The following is a 19,767-nucleotide window of genomic DNA, read 5'->3' as shown; positions in this document are numbered from 1 at the left end:
TGACCACGATGGAATTACAATGAAATCAATAACATAAATATATTATAAAATATTTATCTCTGTCTTGATACAATCTCATAAAAGTAAAGCATGTTTCCTCTGAGTCTATAATAATGACCTGTTTTCAGAAGGCAATTAATGAAGTGTGATGTCTACCTTTATCTTCTTTAAACTCGTAAATGTCAGAAGAGTAGCAAACTAATTTTTATTTCATAAGACAAAAAAGATAAACTATCCTAGCATTAGAATATCAAAACGTCTTTATTCACCAACTTCAAGTTTTGGTTTAGGATTTTTTTTAAATTATTTTAAAACATGGAACCGAATAGGGACATTAAGTTATGAATAATTTAAGAATTTTTTGTGAGATGTCACAGATAGGCATTATTTGCCATCTATGTTAAACTTAACATTTATTTTTCTGAAACCAAATATCAAAGACTATATAAGTAATCCTAACTAAGTAGCTGGTTCAGGTTTGTTGTCTTAATTTTTTTTTTTTTTTCCTCAACACAAAACCTACTTACCCAAAGCTAGAGTTCACCTGAACAGGGAGCAGCCACTGATCTGTAGATAGCCCTGACATTAATAACAGCTGCAGCTACTGCCAGATTCGGTTAATATTTTTGCTTATCTTTTTAACTTGGTACGTCATTTGGCTCAACAAAGATAAAAGGAGAAATGTCAGGTTTCAGAATATCTTTATTCAGCCAAAGCAAATTTTAATTTTGGAAGTAAAACATTCAGTTATAGGCGCACCTCAAAGCAATAAAGCACTTTAATAGTATAAATGATCTGCAATTTATCCTACTTATTAACAATTATAAATAAGCAAGTTTCTATTATTCTATTTATATTATTAGTGTCTCAGGGGGTTATATAAACCAATGATCTTCAATTTGTTTGCTAATACTAAAATAACTGAAAAAATATGCAACACTTCACAAATGTTTAAGTTGGTATTCACAAGTTTTCATCTTAAGTTTAAATAGTTGTAAACAAAGGAATATCCTGCACAATGTACATTTTTCTTTCTTCTTCTTTTTTTTTTTTTTTTTTGTAGAGACAGTGTCTCACTATTTTGCCCAGGCTGGCCTCGAACTCCTGGGCAAAAAGCAATCCTCCCACCTTGGCCTCCTAAAGTGCTGGAATTATACTGTATGAACCACTGCACCAGGTCCAAATTTTTTAAAATAAAACTTTTATATTATTATTTTAAATATATCCAAATAAAAATGCCAGAGATTTGATTTCTAGAAATACCTATTTAAAAGCTGCCTGAACATGCGTCTTTAAGGAATTTTATATCTTCCTTTTTTTTTTTTTTTTTTTGAGACAAGAGTCTTGCTGTGTCACCCAGGCTACATTGGAGTGGCGCAGTCACAGCTCACTGCAGCCTTGCCCTCCAGGCTCAAGTTATCCTCCCACCTCAGCCTTCTGAGTAGACAGGACTACAGATGTGCACCACCATGCCCGGCTAATTTTTTATTTTTACTTTTTGTAGAGACATATCTCACTATGTTGCTCAGGCTGGTCTTGAAATCCTCAGCTCAACTAATCCCTCTGCATCGGCCTCCCAAAGTGCTGGGATTACAGGTGTGAGCCACCATACCCAGTCACATGTTCCCTTTTTCTCTTTGAACTTTTTTTCCATTCCACTTCCTCCACAGAATGCTATTTGAATGTGATATACCTGCACGCTTGAAAGTCTTTCGCCAATCATTCTACAACACTTCAATTGGAAATTTTTCTTAATTTCCAATGACTATAATGCTCTAAGTATTAAATCTGTGTCCTCTAAATTGAATTATTACAATAGTCACTAGCACATAATTTATCAAAAAGGCATAGTTTTATTACAAATTTTGGTAAATAATAAAATAATAAATATAAGAAATAATTACTGAAAACATATGAAAATATATCTTTCAAAGAAAAATTGGGGGTGATGCTTTCATGGTACCATTTAACCATTAAAGTAATCACCAAATTGTCCCTTTTGTTTTAGTGCCCTGGAAGTTTGTAAAACTCTGAGGCAAAACACCATAATGTGATTCAGATGGGTAGAAAAGTATGCCTGTCTTCGGTCAATTGGGAGAAGAGAATATGAGATAGAACCTCCACAGCAAGTATCTTTCTCAGGCAGATTAATTTTAGGAAATAATAGGTATGAAAATTGAGATCTAAAAATTAATTCTTTTTCTGAGACAGGGCCTTGCTTCATCGCCCTGCTAGAGTGCAGCAGCATGATCACAGCTCACTGCAGCCTCAAACTCTTGGGCTCAAGAGATCTTCTCACCTCAGCTTCCCAAATAGCTGGGACTACAGGTGCACACCACCATGCCTGGCTAACTTTTTTTTTTTTTTTTTTTTTTGTAGAGATAGGGTCTTGCTTTGTTGCCCAGGCTGGCCTCAAACTCTTGGCATCAATCGATCCCCCTCCCTGGCCTCCCAAAATGTTGGGATTACAGGCGTGAGCCACTACACCCAGCCATGGAAATTAACTTCCTTAAAACTATCCAAACTAACTGGTCTCCCCCTCTCCCCATATGTACCTCAGCTTGAAAACCACTGACTTAAGAGTATTTCTTCCACTCAAAGGGGGAATTGATAAAAAGTCAAAGGTATACAATTTGCTTTTAAACCTACCTTTTAATGCACTTTTCTATGCTCAGAAAAAAACTGAATACAATGTACAATGAAACCTACCATTCCTGGCCAGGCATAGTGGCTCATGCTTGTAATCCCAACACTTTGGGAGGCTGAGGTGGACAGATCACTTGAGGTCAGGAATTCGAGACCAGCCTGGCCAGCATGGTGAAATCCTGTCTCTATCAAAAAATACTAACAAAAATTAGCCGGGCCTGGTAGCACATGCCTGTAGTCCTAGCTACTGAGGAGGCTGAGGGAGTAAAATCCTGTCAAAAGAGAAGAAAGGAAGAGGAAAGGAAAGAAAGAAACCTACCATTCATTTACCAGTATCAAAGAACAAGACTCAAAGTGTAACCATTAGGAATCTGTCTAGTACTACCGCAAATTGTGATCAATACCAATGCTAATTGTTATGGGTAGCTAAATCTTCTGATCAAGTGATCTACTCATATCCATTAAACTCAATCGATTTGTAGCACAACAATCTTCATATGTTTAAAGATACTCAATCCATCTTTATTAGGAAACAAGTCTCTTATCACTGTTTTCACTACAGAAAATCTAGCTTTTAAAGGGAGGGCAGACTAATAAATTCAATCTTTCATTCAAAGATACTAAAGATTCACTTTTCTGTCTCAAACAGAAAGCCAATAGAAAAAATAGAGTCAATGCTTCAGTGTTAAGAAACACAGCAAGTTTTTTTGTTTTGTTTTTTTTACTTGCCTCTGCAGGGCAACTATAAAGTATCACACTGCATTCCACAAGAACCCTATTAATCTTTTACAGGAAAACTACAACGTGTTTTTTTAAATAGGAAAAGCATTTTAAAGTCTAGGAATATAGATAGACAATTTCTACCCTATATTTCAATTTTGAGCTTAATGATATTACTTTATTAAAACTACTTTGAAGGATAGTGAGAAATTCTCTCACGACTTTGAATTTCCTGAACAATTTTTTATAGGCAATAAGTGAGTTATTAAGTGATAATTTTGTACTTTCTGAGATATTTTTAAAAGCTAATGAGCATAATGTTCGTAAAAAATTTAAGGTAGAAAATCTGGGCCAAATGAATGGAAAAATCAGAGGTTGCCCTTAAAAAATTTCCCCAAATTCTGAATTTTTAAATTCAAGTTCACGTTGATCAAATCTTAACTAACTGAACCTGGTCTTTGTATTCTGAGCAACCTATCCTGTGAAAATCTATTTCCGTCACCACTCCCACTGAATATATATTTGCTAATGATATGATTCTACAGAGTTAAACTAAATTACACAGTCCTGCATCTGTTTTCATTTTTGTCTAACTTGGTTAAGACTGTCTCCCACACAGCTCTTTGAACTGTATTTTCCCTTTTTTTTAAAAATGTACTCTCCCATTCTCTACCACCTGAGTTAAACAGGAAACAAGGAAAAGAAAAAAAGTACATCCAATTTATACACATTAGATCTAAAGACCGGGGGCCAAATCCTAAAGGAGTGTTAGGTTCTCTTCATGTAGGGCTATTATCACGTTACAAAGTACACAACTGCACTCCTCCTAAAGGTCAGTCTTTATATTAGGTTATGCTTCAGTTTACTAAAGCCAACTCATGACTCCAAGCAAATATACTGTTTTGGAGTATTGTTTTACCTTTTTGCTTTCCTTTTAAATTAGGCAGCACTCAGATTTTAAAAGAGAAAATAAAGGGAAGAAAAAGCCTCAACCAGCTCTTTAATGTGCAAGACCAAAAGCACTTTACTAATGTACATTTGATTATCAACTGGACCTTTAAAATATGATCAGGCTGAGAATTAATATCTGAATTGTTGGCATACCTTAAGGGAAACATCCCAGTACGAAATGTATTCACTTTGGAGGTTAAAAAAAAAAAAAGCACACATCTGTTCATTTATATATATATGTTCTGGTTGAACTTCTAGCTCCATGCAATTAATTATGCCAGAAAACACTATCAATTCAATTTTCAAAATCATGTACACTGCCATATGCTTTCCAAATGTCTCAAAACTCCTAAATCTCTTTCTCATCTTGACCTCTCTCCCAAGCTGTAGAAACTATTTCCTAACTGCCCATTGGGTACTTGTGACTAGTACATCAAGTACTGTTTCCAGTTTTCACTCCTCTTTCACCTGAACACACACACACACACACACACACACACACACATTCACTTGCTTGCTCTCTCTCTCCCAATCCCCACCATCCAATTAGTTTTTCCCACTCCCATTTCTTCTAATCCAGGCTCAAAGTTGTATCTTTGATATACTCTCCTTGACATTCTGTTCTGCCATTTAAACAATGGTCAATTCTGCAATTCTTCTTGCATAATTTCTTATATATGTATCTTATATTCCCTTTTCATTCCCCTACATGCCCTCTAGGTAAAGCCCTTATCTCCAAAGAGACTTCGTTCCAGATGACTGTAAACACCTCTCTAGTTTTCCCTCATCTAGGACTCTTTTCTGCCAATACATTTTGCACAAAGATAACTCCAAAACGAATAGCACTACACTGTTCTTATCATCAAATAATTCACACACTAACAGGAAACAAAAAACTATTAATAATATAAGTAGGTAAGTATTATACTGATGGTACTATATAAACAAAAAGCTCTCGAAGGCAGGATAGTGACAGTTATTACAGGAGATGTTTCAGAAGAGGTTACAGATAAACTGGTGAAAAGCGTTTCAGACAGAGAATAGCCTAACATGTGAAGGTTCACATTTGGGAAGGACAAGTAATCTGGTGGCAGAGGAGAGGTAGGAGCTGAGGCTAAACTTACAGGCTTGAGTCAGACTGTGGGATCTTCGCTCCCATGCTAAGAAGTATTAGACTTGATCCTATGAACCCTGTATTATAAGCTTTTTTTTTTTTTTTTTTTTTTTGACACAGGTCTTGCCCTGTCAAAAAAAAAAAAAAAAGGCTGGAGTGCAGTGGCACAATCATAGCTCACTGCAGCCTCACATTCCTGGGCTCAAACTATCCTGCTGCCTCAGCCTCCCAAGTAGTTGTGACTACAGAAGTGCACCACCATGCCCCGCTAATTTTTGTATTTTTTTAGAGATGAGGTCTCACCACATTGCCCAGGTTGGTCTTAAACTCCCAGCCTCAAGCGATCCTCCTACTTCAGCCTCCCAAAGTGCTGGGATTACAAGTGCGCTCCAATGCTCCTCCAATTTTACCTGTGTATCTTTGTTGTTTAGTTTTTAATATATAATCTTAAAAACAAAGTAACACAAGCGCTAACAGAACCAGATGCATCTTCCCTAAGTGTGACAGCTGGTTTCTTAGTCATCCATACCTCAAATTAGTAAAAAGGCTCTGCAGGAAAATTAGATATAAGGACAGTATTCTGTACCTGTTCATTAGGTCAGATTGGTTTATTTATGTTATTCAAATCCACTGTATCCTTATTCACATTTTTGTGATCTAACAGTTATGATCTTTATGACCTAACAGTTCTGAAAAAGGCCTATTTTCAACTTCCTACTATATTTATGGATTTGTCTGTTTCTTAATATCAGATGTTGTATTTTTACATTTATACACTGTTCATCTTATTCCTTTTTGTTTTAGATTACAATTTTCTGGTGTTATATGGGTTAATTCATAATACCCTATTTAATGACACAGAAAATACTCCTCAAAAATAAGCTTTCTGGTCCATTTCTGGACCAAATCTAAACTTTCAACAGCATTGTTGAAAACAGGTGCGTAATTATTTTCCCCATGCTCTTCCTTTTCCATCAACAATCTACTTCCAGTCAAACATACTTCAATATTTAAAGCACATTGCTACTGCTCAGTCTGACCTTCAAGAAGTTGATATTCACACAAAAAACTGAATTGGTTACATTATATGCTTTCTGGCCACATTTCATAACTCTGTCCATTATATAAAAGGAGAGGGAAGAAAGTTTGATAAACCCACAGAACAGTTTCTTCTTCTTCCAGAGGAGAAAACAATCATAATTGCTAGTTTGAAAAGGCTCAGCCTCAAGTTTATAGTGGCTTAAGAAGACAAATATAAAGCTTTATGGCAGCTGTCCTAACTAATCATAGAATCCATAGGCTCACATGAGCAATACATAGGCCTGACAACTATATTTCTGACCAATTTCCTAACTCAATACTCATTCATAATTTAGGGAAGGCAATCTAAACGTAGAACATCTAAGATAAATATCTGTGGCTCAGTCCTCACTGGAAATAAGTGAAACATATAAACAAGTTGGGAGGAAAAACCCAAATAATAAGTTTTTACACATAACTTGTAAGATGTTTTGTTTCCACTTAGAATTTGAAAATAAATGATCACTCTACCACAGAGTGATCAAGAATAGTGTTTTTTCAAACTGCAGGTCATCATCCATTAGTGGGTTGTGAGATATATTAGTGGGTTCAGACATATTTTTAAAAGAATGATATAGAACAAACTAAAAGAAATAATACCAGAATGTATAGTAAAAGCACTGTTCCATGAAATTGTTTTTTTATGTACACATATATATATATGAAATGTACATAAACAACTAAAAGGTATTTCATATTATAGGTTACAAGTAAGAAAAAAAAGTTCAAATAATAATGATCTAGGATCTACCAGTAAGGCAAGTTTATTTTCTCAGAGTAGGAGCAAAACTAGGAAGAACATTTTTATAAATTTCTATAAGATTATCTAAAGATCTAAGATTTTAGGCCGGGCGCAGTGGCTCATGCTTGTAATCCTAGCACTTTGGGAGGCCGAGGCAAGCAGATCACCTGAGGTCACGAGTTCAAGACCAGCCTGGTCAACATGGTGAAACCCCATCTCTACTAAAAATACAAAAATTAGCCAGGTGTAGTGGTGCGTGCCTGTAATCCCAGCTAACTGGGAGGCTGAGGCAGGAGAATCACTGGAACCTGGGAGGCAGAGGCTGCAGTGAGCTGAGATCGCGCCACTGCACTCCAGCCTGGGTGACAGAGTGAGACACTGTCTCCAAAAAAAAAAAAGATTATCTAAAGATCAAATAACTATGTATTTATATTTCGGATGGCAAAAATTCATTTATTCCAAAAAGACTACTGTTTACCTTCTATATACCAGGCATGGTTCTGTGTGCTAGAAATAGAAAATGGAATAAAACAAAGTCCCTACCTTCAAGAGTAAGTTTAAACTCTAGTAGAGATAAGTAGCCATGGCACCAGATGCTAGGCTAAAGTGCTTTACACACATTCTCACTTGAGCCTCCTAATCTTGTGAGTAGATAGTATTTATTCTACTTTTATATAAGTGGGAATTGAGGCCTAGAGAAATTCATTAACTTGTCCAATATTATTTCTCTCTCTCACCCATACCCGCCCCCCCCCCCCCCCACACACACATACACACAGCTAGTCAAGGTAGAGCTGTGATTTCCAACCTAAGGCAACAGGATTCCAAAGCTCTCTCTTTGCCACTACACTGCACTGCCTTCCACTGTTCTTCTATCTGCAAGAAAATAAAATGTAACATGTTCTGCCCAAGAAAACTTCTAAAAGTTACATAAAACTATCATCTTTGATCAAATAATTTCAATTATAAGTTGCCTGCCCTTCCTTAAATTGTATAAGTTGAAAGAAGGCAATTCTTTTTTGTCTCTTTGTCTTCTTGGAGACAGGGTCTCATTATTTTGCCCAGGCTGGGCTTGAACTCAAGATCCTCCCCGCTTGGCCCTCCCAAGTATCTGCGACTACAAGCACATGCCATGGCCTAAAAGTTGACCTAAAACTACAGTTCAGTTTTTATTAAATCTGCTTTAGAATAAACATGCTAAAACATCGTATGATTTTTACAATGTCTTCAACACTGTGAAGAAAGGTAGGCAAATGGCATACAAATCAGCGCGCTGTGATTTAAAAAAAAAAACAAAAAAAAATGGCAGCCGGGTGCGGTAGCTCAGGTGAGTAATCCCAGCACTTTGGAAGGCCAAGGCAGGTGGATCACTTGAGGTCAGGAATTCAAGACCAGCTTGACCAACATGGGAAAACCCTGTTTCTACTAAAAATACAAAAATTAGCCGAGCATGGGGGTACATGCCCATAACCTCAGCTACTCGGGAGGCTGAGGCACTAGAATCGCTTGAACCCAAGAGGCAGAGGTTGCAGTGAGCTGAGATTGCACCATTGCACTCCATCCTGGGTAACAAGAGTGAAACTCCATCTCAAAAAAAAAAAAAAAAAAAAAAGGCATCCTGCTCCATGAACAAGTCCAGAGTAGGTCTCATAATAACAAGCCTTTGGAAGGGGATGTGGCTATTCATTAGCCTTATTAGGATAGCCATTTCCTAAATGGATCCTGGAGGTTTGTGAGACATGTTGAGCGAAGCAAGGCTCACCCATATAGGCAGCTAGATATGCTAGGTCAGCCCTGGCAATGAAGGCAAAGGCACTAGGGCCCAAATCACCCCTCATTCCACACTACTAATACACTGTCTGATTCCTCAGAGCAGGAGTTGTTTCTGTTTTGCTCTCACTGTATACCTATCACCTAATACAGTGTATGTGGCATGGCAGGAACTCAGTAAATATTTGCTATATGAATAAATTATATTGCACAAGTTAGTTCCTCTCTCAGGCCTTGATTTTCTCTAAAACAAAACGGTTGGACTAAATCAATATATTCACTTTCAGCTCTAAAGGTCTATACTTCTTTAAGCTAGAATTCCTAAACATATCACATAGAGCATCAGTAAAATTACTCGACTGAGCATGTGGCTCCTGTTTATAATCCCAGCACTTGGCCAAGGTGGGCGGATCACTTGAGGCCAGGAATTCAGGACCAGCCTGATCAACTAAAATGCAAAAAATTAGCCGGCATAGTGGCACACACCTGCAATCCCAGCTGCTCAAGAGGCTGAGGCACGAGAATCATTTGAACCCAGGAGGCAGAGGCTGTAGTGACCTGAGACCACGGCTGCACTCCAGCCTGGGCAAGAGAGCAAGACTCTGTCTCAAAAAAAAAAACAAACAAACAAACAAAAATTACTCCAGGACATCCGGGTTTTTTGAGTACATGCCTAGTCACAAGATTTTACAACATCTTACTCGCTAAACACAATGAATTCACTCTGTTGAAACTAAAACCATCACAGCCTCCTCTTCAAGGAGAAACTGCTCAATATTTGCTGAGGTATGAAGAGAAATAAGCTAGTTATTGTAGAAATAACAAGGACATATGTGACCATCCTGCTGAAACAAGAGAAAAATTGATGCTCATAAAAATAAAAATGACAGCAGCATAATGTAGCTTCTTCAGATGTTTGAATAATCAGAAAAATCTGATCATAACTAGCTTCACCAAATGATCTCTGGCCTTAACACCAAAGTACGCCTACTTTTTGTAGAGGCAGGATATTTATTTTTTAAGTATGAGATAGATTTACCTTCCTCAATTGTCAGTTAGAAATTACTTTCTAACCTTTTACAACTTTTTCCAAAAAGGCAAAGTTGAGTACTTATTTACCCCATTATTTTAAGTAACATCATCTCAAATGAATGAAGCAACTTGACTAGATTACAAAACCACCAGGTCACAAAGTTAGGTTTTATTAAATATATTTACTAAGGACTGAAATATAAAAATTACACATTAAAGTAAGTCCGTTATCTATAAAAAAAACTTTTAATGATTTTCAAATCACCTCTAATTGTTATGGGGAGAAGGTTTGACTTCTAAATAGTATGTCAAACCTCTTTTTGAATGATTCTGATATTCAAGAAACACTGGCAGAAACTATAGGAGGATCAGAAAACTCTAGAAAGTGATAGCAGCAGCAGGCTGGAGGGTGCAGGAAGCAGCCGGACAGCCACCCCTTCTGCTGCCACCCCACACAGCCCGCTGCCCTGGGGGTTGCCGTAATGGGGTCAGGCCCAGAGTAGCACAGCAGGGGAGTAATGTAGTCAGGCATAGAAGGACCCCTATGTGGAGCTGCGGCCGTGCCTTGGGGGCAGGGCAGAAGGCGGGAGCGGCTCCAGCTTTGGGGACCTGGCCAGAAGTGCAGCCATTGCGCCCACCCCACTGAGGGTCCCAGGTTCCTGGGCTCGGGAGGAAGCTCTGCACTGGCCACTTGGGGCCAAGTCCCTGGTGTCCACCCCACGTGGGGTGACCTCCCAGCCTGACACTCCTGACAGCCAGGCCCAAGGCCCGCAACCAGCTCCGGGCCACCCCCTAGCCGCAGGGCAACAGGGAAGCTTACAACAATGTTGCCCCTGGCCCAGTCACTGGCCCAGGTCCAGTGAGGATTAGGAGCACCCCCCTCAAGGCCCCCAGGGGGCATGGCTGGGGCTGCATACTCCACTAAGTCGGCGGGAGCTGGGAGCTGGGAGCTGGGAGCTGGCAGCAGCTGTATCCCCCGACCTCCTAGGACCCCCTTACCCTTGCAGGCTTGGAGATGCCTGCTCCTGATGCCTGGCCTCTCCCCATTCCTGCATCTGCTCCTATCTCGGCGTGGGGTTGGAGCTGAGGCAGTGCACTGTCACAGCCCAGAGGGGTATGCACATGCTTGGGCCCTGCTGCCTGGGCCCCCACCCCCGGACTGGGCACTGACAAGCGTGGAAGAGGGAACCAAGGTTGCGGACTGAAGGCGACTCAGCACTGGCTTGCAGGTGCCCCTTGGCACGAGCAGCCAGGATGCCATGGAAGGCAGCAGGAGGTAGACCAGCTCCTGGGTAGAAGGGAGGGGGTCCCTAGTGAGGCCCCACCTTCAGGCCAGGCAGGGCCTGAAGGCTAGGGGCCAGGCTGCCAGTCCCACGGACTGGAGTGGGGACTTGTGGTGCCTTTTCCAGGCTGCCCGTGGTGCCCATGAACCAACTTCCTCCTCTCTGAGGTCCATAAAAGCACTGGGCTCAGCCAGAGCAAGGCAGAGGATGGAGAAATGATGGGACAATCAGAGGGTAGCTCCTCTCTGCTGAAAGCTGAACACTCATCAGGATGACCTGCCTGTAGAGAGGAACCACCCACTCCAGGGCCTCCTTTGTGCTGAGGGCTGAACACTTGACTGGGTGACCGGCCTACAGAGAGGAGTTGCCCACTGCAGGTCTCCTCTGAGCTCAATAAAGCTCCTCTTTGTCTTGCTCACCCTCCACTTGTCTGCATACTTCATTCTTCCTGGATGTAGGACAAGAACTTGGGCAAAGGTACCACAAGGCACAGAGGTTTCCAGCCAAAAAAGCAACACCCCAAAGATCCCATAACAAAAGTATTAAGTTTTCAAACTTATGACCCATTTTGGGTACACATGGCTTGATATAAAAAGTAAAAGAGTAATTCAAAGGTTTAAATACACATCAAGAGACATGTCATAAGACACTTTATAAGGTGACTGCCAATAAAAAGGTAAGGAAGACCTAAGGCATTTCATCATGGGCAGACTCCTAGAAAAGAAACAATTTACACTGATGACATTTCCATTGGTTGATTTGTTCTTTCTAAGTTCCCTCTACATCTACATCTGTGCATAAAAACAAAAACGTTATTATTCAAAGTATACCTAAAGTTTAAAAACAGTAATAGCTGTTTTCATAGCATTTAAAGAGAAAAGATAAACAGTTCAAGCTTGTATTAACAATTCTTGCCAGGCACGGTAGCTCATGCATGTAATCCCAGCACTTTGGGAGGCTGAGGTGGGTGGATCACCTGAGGTCAGGAGTTCGAGACCAGCCTGGCCAACATGATGAAACCCCATCTTTACTAAAAATACAAAAACTTAGCTGGGCATGGTGGCAGGCACCTGTAATTCCAGCTACTCAGAAGGCTGAGGCCGGAGAATCACTTGAACCCAGGAGGCAGAGGTTACAGTGAGCCAAGATCATGCCACCGTACTCCAGCCTGGGCAAGAAGAGCGAAACTCCATCTGAAACAAACAAACAAACAATTCTTAAAAAAATAACATTTCAGGCCGGGCGCGGTGGCTCAAGCCTGTAATCCCAGCACTTTGAGAGGCCGAGACGGGCGGATCACGAGGTCAGGAGATCGAGACCATCCTGGCGAACACGGTGAAACCCCGTCTCTACTAAAAAATACAAAAAAACTAGCCGGGCGAGGTGGCGGGCGCCTGTAGTCCCAGCTACTCCGGAGGCTGAGGCAGGAGAATGGCGTAAACCCGGGAGGCGGAGCTTGCAGTGAGCTGAGATCCGGCCACTGCACTCCAGCCTGGGCGACAGAGCCAGACTCCATCTCAAAAAAAAAAAAAAAAACATTTCATAAGAAATTGGAACCCTTATATATTGCTGGTGGGAATATAAATGGTATATCTACTATGGAAAATAGTCTGTCAAACCTAAACATAGAATTACCATTTGACCCAGCAATTCTACTCCTCGGCATATATCCAGAAGAATTGAAAATAAGGACTCAAACAGATACCTGAACGCCAACGTTCATTACGCATTATTCCCAGTAGCCAAGATGGAAACAATTCAGTGCTCATCAACAGATGGATAAACAAAATGTATTATAACATATACATTCAAGGAATATTATTAAGCCATAAAAATAAATAAATTTCTGATATCTGCTACAAAATGGATCACCCTTAAGAACATTATGTTAAGAAAAATAAGCCAGATGCAAAAGGAAGAATACTGTATAACTCCAGTTATATAAAATATCTAAAATGGGCAAATTCACAGAGATAGAGAGTAGATTAGAGGTTACCAATGGCTAGGGGTAAGGGATAAAGATGGAAGTGGGAATTATTATCTAATGCTTACAGAGTTTCTGTTTGGGATGATGAACAAGTTTTAGAAATAGTGGTGATGGTTGCACAACATTGTGAAAATTAGTGCCACTGAGCTCTACACTTAAAAATGTTTAAACAGTTAAACTGGCAAATTTCATGTTATATATATGTTTTACCACAATAAAAATAAAAAATCAGCATTCCATGATCACCTCACAGATTAAAATACAAAAGGAAAATGTGCCTTTATGTAAAATGGAGAGATTTGGGCTGGGTGAAGTGGCTCACATCTATAATCCCAGCACATTGGGAGGTTGAGGTAGGAGGATCGCTTGAGGTCAGGAGTTTGAGATCAGCCTCGGCAACACAGCGATACCCCATCTCTACAAAAAATGTAAAAATTAGCTGGCATGGTGGCATACATCTATAGTTCCAGCTACTCAGGAGATTGAGGCAGGAGTATCGCTTGAGCCCAGGAGCTTGAGATTACAGTGAGCTACGATTATACTACTGCCCTGCAGCCTGGGTAACAGAGTGAGACCCTATCTCTTTAAAAATTGTATTTTTTAAATTTAAATGGAGAGACCTGGTTGGTGGTGGTCACCATGTTAACCAAGCTGTCCAACTCGGCTTCTTACAGCTTGATGTTATAGGTCTCCTTATATGATGTGCAACATGATCTATATAAGCATCTTGCTAGGAAATCTGACCTAATCTTATCATGAAGAAAGTGACAATCTAGATTATGGAATTTTTCCATAGGACTATTAGCATGGTCTCTTTACAAGAGCCAAATGCAATGCTTGAACTTTGATTGGATCCTAGATCTGGTGAAAAAAGGGCTACCAAGGCTACCTTGGACATAATGGGGGAAATCTGAGTTACGGACAGCATATGATATGATAATATTAAATTATCGTTGATTTCTCAGTTATAGTAATAGTCTACAGTTAAACAGGAAAATGTCCCTGTACTTGGGAAATACATACTGAGAAACTTACAGGAAAAGTGTTGTGAAATCTGCAACCTACTTTTGGATGGTTTGGCAAAAGATTGTGTGATTGTGTGTGTGTGTGTGTGCATGCTCATGCATGTGCATGTAGAGAGAGTGAAAATGTGGGAGAGGGAGAGGCAAGGCATCTGGGATAAGATAACAGTGGTGAATTTAAATGAAGGACAGATAGGACTTCAGGTAGTCCTTCAATTTTGTTGTAGGTTTGACATTTTCAAAATAAAAAGAAATAATATTTTTTAAAGTTAAATTTCTACAAATTTTCTTCTTTTCTGCTCAGAATATACATAAGAAATCTCAACGAACAAGGGGGAAAATGTAGCAAACTCAATGCTTTGCATACCTTCCACATCATACCAATGTGCGCCATTTGTGATTCCATCTTTGAAAGTCTCATCTTCATCTCCTGGACAGTGAGGCTCACCAGTTTTCATTATGGGGTGGTTTGAAGCATAAGCTTTTGCCAAGTATTTAAAGACTTCATCATCTGAGGTTTTGCTATAGATTCCAGTGGCCTTATGTTCTGGAGAATCATCAAAAGGATAGCTTGCTACCACTGAGCCACCATGCAGATTTCCAGAAAGCACAAACCTTTGAAAATACAACCAAATTACGTATCACTAAAAAAAGGACACAAAACACCATGCATTAAAAAATTCCACAAAATCTTTTAGAAATAAACTCCAATATCTCTCTTGGAGACCTAGAAAACAACTCTATCAGTTGTTATCCGTTATAAGGAGACTAACAACAACAAAAAAAGAAAATGGAAAGAAAGTATTATCAATTTAAGATTTCAAACAGCTTTAACAATTCAGGTTAACCTAAAGTAACTTCAAAGAGTTTTCCTTCATTGAAAACACAGCTGGATAACACAGTATAAATTAGTATTTCAGGAAATGTCTTATTTAGGGAACTCCAAATTCATGTATTAGGTTGAACTATATGAGCTTTGAGCTTGCCAATATTCACCCTTTTCTGTTTGGTAGCTATGTTGCCAGGCCTCCCAAAGTGCTGGGATTAGAGGCACGAGCCACTGTGCCTGGCCCTCACCCATTTTTTGACCCACAAAAATGACAATTTCATATAGTTCAGCCTACGACTTGTATTTCATAATATGTAAATTTCATAGAAAACATGGCTGGTATATATAAATATTCATTGTATGTATGTTAGCTTAATAACTTTTATGCTTTTTACATTTACCATCCAAAGAGAATTTTTAAGATAGGGAATCTAATTTTTAAAAGGATATTTTGTGTTTCACTCCAGTTTCACAATATACTAAATTCACATTTTCAAGAGAGAAGCCATAGTTGAGGAGATTCAGGAAAAAACAAAGAAAATAACCTGATTCAGTGAGCTGCTTACAGAGAAAAACAATACAGCATATCAAAGACTAGTCCTCCATTGCATCACTGTAGAAGCAGCTCTTTCAAGGCCCAATGTTTCTGATTGGGCCATTAAAAAAATAAACTGACGTGGAGACAAGGCTCTCCTATAAAAGAAACATTTTTTTTTAATGCTGCTACTTTTAAGCGAACCCTACAATTTGGTCAAACTTATCTATATAGAAATACTGAAGAATTCCTTTTATGGTAAAAGCTAAACGCTAAAGGCAAAAAAAAAAAAAAAAAAAAAAAAAAAATGCTTAAGTCCTATTTAAGCATCTTTCCCTTGTATAACAGCTTAAACCATTACTATCAGTAGAGATTAAATACTTTTCTATTTCCATTCTAAATTGGATTTTCTTGCTTCTGCCTTTCTGTTGTTGAAATTAACTGACCTACAGAAACTCTAAAGGGGGTTGATATATAACATTTCTCTATATGCTTGAAAAAAAAATAAACCTATCGTGTCTAATTTGAAAGATTATTTTAAGCATGATGAGTAGTATTATCCCAGAGAAGATCAAACAATGAAAATTACTTGTAACACAAAATCTGTTCATCAGAAGATAGATCTTTGCCAATAAGGACAGTGATTAAACACTAGCATGGACTATGAAAAGAAACGAGCTAAAAACTAATATAATTCTAATTAGCACCCTTCCAGATACCAGAGAAGAATGCCATTTGGTGTAGTGGCAATGGCACAGACAGACAAATATGGGTAAGAACATTTCGTCTCGCAGATCTGTTGCTCACCAGTAATATAACATAATCAGAAGTTACTGCCTTTAAATTCACTGAACCTCAGTTTTCCTCTCATTTGTAAAATGGGGATTAATGCTACCTATTTCCCAGAGTTGTTATGAAAATTAAGATAACACACATGAAACGTAATCTGGCATAAAGACCGCTTTACGGCCCCTGCTCAACAAATGTTCATTTCTTTGGAGATATCTAGCATCCTGTTTAGGGAAACACTGCCTTACAAACTATCATTCTACTCCCCACTTCCACTGCCAGTCCTTGTAAGAGAATGATACACAAACAAAAACTAAGAAAATACTCTAACTTTCTGATTCCACTCTACCCACCTCTCCTCTATAGCTAAGGTATTAACAATTTACTCTCTGGTTTGTAATTCTAAAATAATTTTTAAATATTTTTCCCCCACTGACTTTGGGAAAGTTATAAGAAGGCTGGGGCAGCTCAGGTAATCCATTCAGCAACAAACATTTCTTGAGTGTCAACTATTTGCCAAACGACATTCCAGGGATAGATACATCTGTGAACAAAACAAACAAACAAATGCCCTCTGGGCATTCATATTCTAGTAAAATAGAATAGATAACTAAATATTCTAAATAAGTAAAGCATGCTACTTTAATTATACATTTTAATTAAAACTTTAAAATCCAAGATTCTCTACAAAATGCTGTTTTTCATTTTGTTCAACATTTCATGCAACACTTCTCAGAAATATTGTCAAAAATGGCCTAACCAAATACTTCTGAACAATGAAATATTTGCAATCTACTTGAGTAATAAAATTCACTTCGATTTTCCTTACTGTAATTACACAGTTTTGAAAGTACCAATGCCACTCTTATAATGAAGATTTCAAGAGAAAGTGACACCTACTACAATGGCTGTAAGATTATGCTTTGAGTTTTTGTCAAATCAACTTTGCAAATCAACTCCAATCTTATTTGAAAGGTACTTTATGGTTTCCATTCAAATGAATTCTCTCAAATGTTTTTCATACTTGACTTCAGTATCACATATCATTCCTTGCATAAGATTTAAAGTAGCTGGTAAATATAGATTTACAAATGAGTTTATAAATATTAAACAGTTAATCTCTAAATTAACTCTATTACGCTATTCAGGTAACCCCATAGATAACTTGAAAAAAATTAAAATAACTTAATATCTAACAAACTAAATTTCAAAGATTCAGAAAATCATAGATATGTGTACATAAGCCCCCCGAAAAAATAATCTGCAGCCACTCTCAACATTGTGATAATGCTTTTCACAAACACATTCAAATATCATTTATATGCTAATCTCCTGTGAAAATCTAAGCAGGTATATTCACTTAAAGAAGTAGCCAGGCACGGTGGCTCAAGCCTGTAATCCCAGCACTTTGGGAGGCCGAGGTGGGTGGATCACGAGGTCAGGAGATCGAGACCATCCTGGCTAACACTGTGAAACCCCATCTCTACTAAAAATACAAAAAAATTAGTCGGGCACGGTGGCGTGCGCCTGTAGTCCCAGCTACTCGGGAGGCTGAGGCAGGAGAATGGCTTGAACCCGGGAGGCGGAGCTTGCAGTGAGCCAAGATCGTGCCACTGCACTCCAGCCTGGGTGACAGAGCAAGACTCCGTCTCAAAAAAAATGAAAAAAAAATAAATAAAGAAGTATAGTGTGAAAAAAATATAGGGGTCAACTATAAAATCTTCATTTGAATGATATAGTTAATTTTTGGCATATTTTCTTAAGTATTTGTCTCAACATCTATTGGATGAAATACAAAGTGAAACAAAGAAAATAAACTTCATTTTCCTAAGCTGGAGGAAATTAAGCCTTAAAATTTTACATTTTCAAAATAACAACAAAAATCTAATTCGAATATAGCTGAGTGAATAGGGTATCAAGAAATTACTCAAATGGTTTACCTCACAAAATACACTGAAAAGGGTAGTTTTCCCATATAGACTAATGTTTGAGTTTTTAAAAACATCCTATCCATAAAGCTGACGCTATATTTAGGTATCAATATCAAATTGTGTGTGTGCTTGTGTTTTCAATTTTATTCACATATCAGTGTCCTTTGTTATTGGTTAATAGCACAGAGTACTCATTTTGAGTGAATTTTTGAAGACTGAGTTAGGATGGATATACTCTTCACCATATATGATCACCTACTTTCCCTTTTGATTAATTAGAGTTACATGTTTGAAGAACAGATATGATTAGGATAGTCCACAGCCACAGACCAAAATGACTCTGTATAGCCTCAAGGCGACTCGCACCAAGAGAAAGCTTATTTTCATATTTGGTCACAGCACAACTAACACTGAAAAGAAAAATCCAGGCACAGAATTTACATCCCTGCAAGGATCACAGCATTTTAAAGGTGCAAGAACAGAGCATTTTAAACATTTAAGCAATGCAAACAGTGCATTTGATGTATCATCTCCAAAAAGCCCTGGCCATCACAGCTCTGTCAATAAGTGTATGTCAAAGTCATATTTCTTATGCAGATGTTCAGAGGTCATGACACGATCGTACTTAAAAGAAAAAAAAAATCCTCCCAGAAAGTCGATGTGAAATTATATATCTATAAGAGAGCTTATCAAGAGGAGTAAAGCAAAAGATAGAAGATGAAAAGACTCAGGAACTGTCCTAACGCCCACGAATTTTCTAGATCCTCTATATATGACTGAAGTCTTGTAGGAGAAATGATTCCAAGTCCCGCAGGTAAACTTCTCTATCTTAGCAGTCCCTCAGAAACCTTCTTTTAATCAAGATGGAATGATTAGCTATTGCTGCAAAAGCCTTATGAAGAGAGAAAAATGGGGAAAAGCTGATGCTTAAAAAGGGGAAGAGATGCCTGCTCACTTCAGACACTATGCCATCTGGAGTGAGTTCCCTCTTCTTTCATTCCTCTCCTTTCTGCTGAAAATCCTGCCCATCTCTGGAGATAGCTCAAGCTCTACCTCTTCCACAGAGATGGTCCGTGTTATTGCAGCCCACACACATCTTGCCAGTGGGAACAATTCCTGTAAAGTTTAACTGTGTGCATCAACATACCTCATAAATATTTATAACATTCTCTTGTTTTATACTAATTTCTTGAGGTCCTCATTCTTCTACTTTGTAACTGTTTAAACCTCGCGCAATGATTAATAACACTTAAAGTGTGTATTAAAAGCGTGACAATTAGTCATTCTGCACAGGCTAATAAGGTGCACAAATGGCATCACAAACCCTTTAGAGTCT

General features: G+C 38.5%; 1 protein-coding gene across 1 annotated transcript in view; it reads right to left on the bottom strand.

The window, feature by feature from the left end:
- Positions 1–19,767, bottom strand: part of CPD (carboxypeptidase D) — an 89,961-nt gene that overhangs the window by 68,665 nt on the left and 1,529 nt on the right. Inside the window, exon 2 of the mRNA XM_003912557.4 lies at positions 14,715–14,962. Coding sequence (XP_003912606.2) covers positions 14,715–14,962 — 248 coding nt within the window. The remainder of the gene's footprint in view (positions 1–14,714; positions 14,963–19,767) is intronic.

This window comes from Papio anubis, chromosome 17 (assembly GCF_008728515.1).
Source record: "Papio anubis isolate 15944 chromosome 17, Panubis1.0, whole genome shotgun sequence".
Taxonomy (NCBI): domain Eukaryota; kingdom Metazoa; phylum Chordata; class Mammalia; order Primates; family Cercopithecidae; genus Papio; species Papio anubis.
This window is presented reverse-complemented; position numbering and strand designations above follow the sequence as displayed.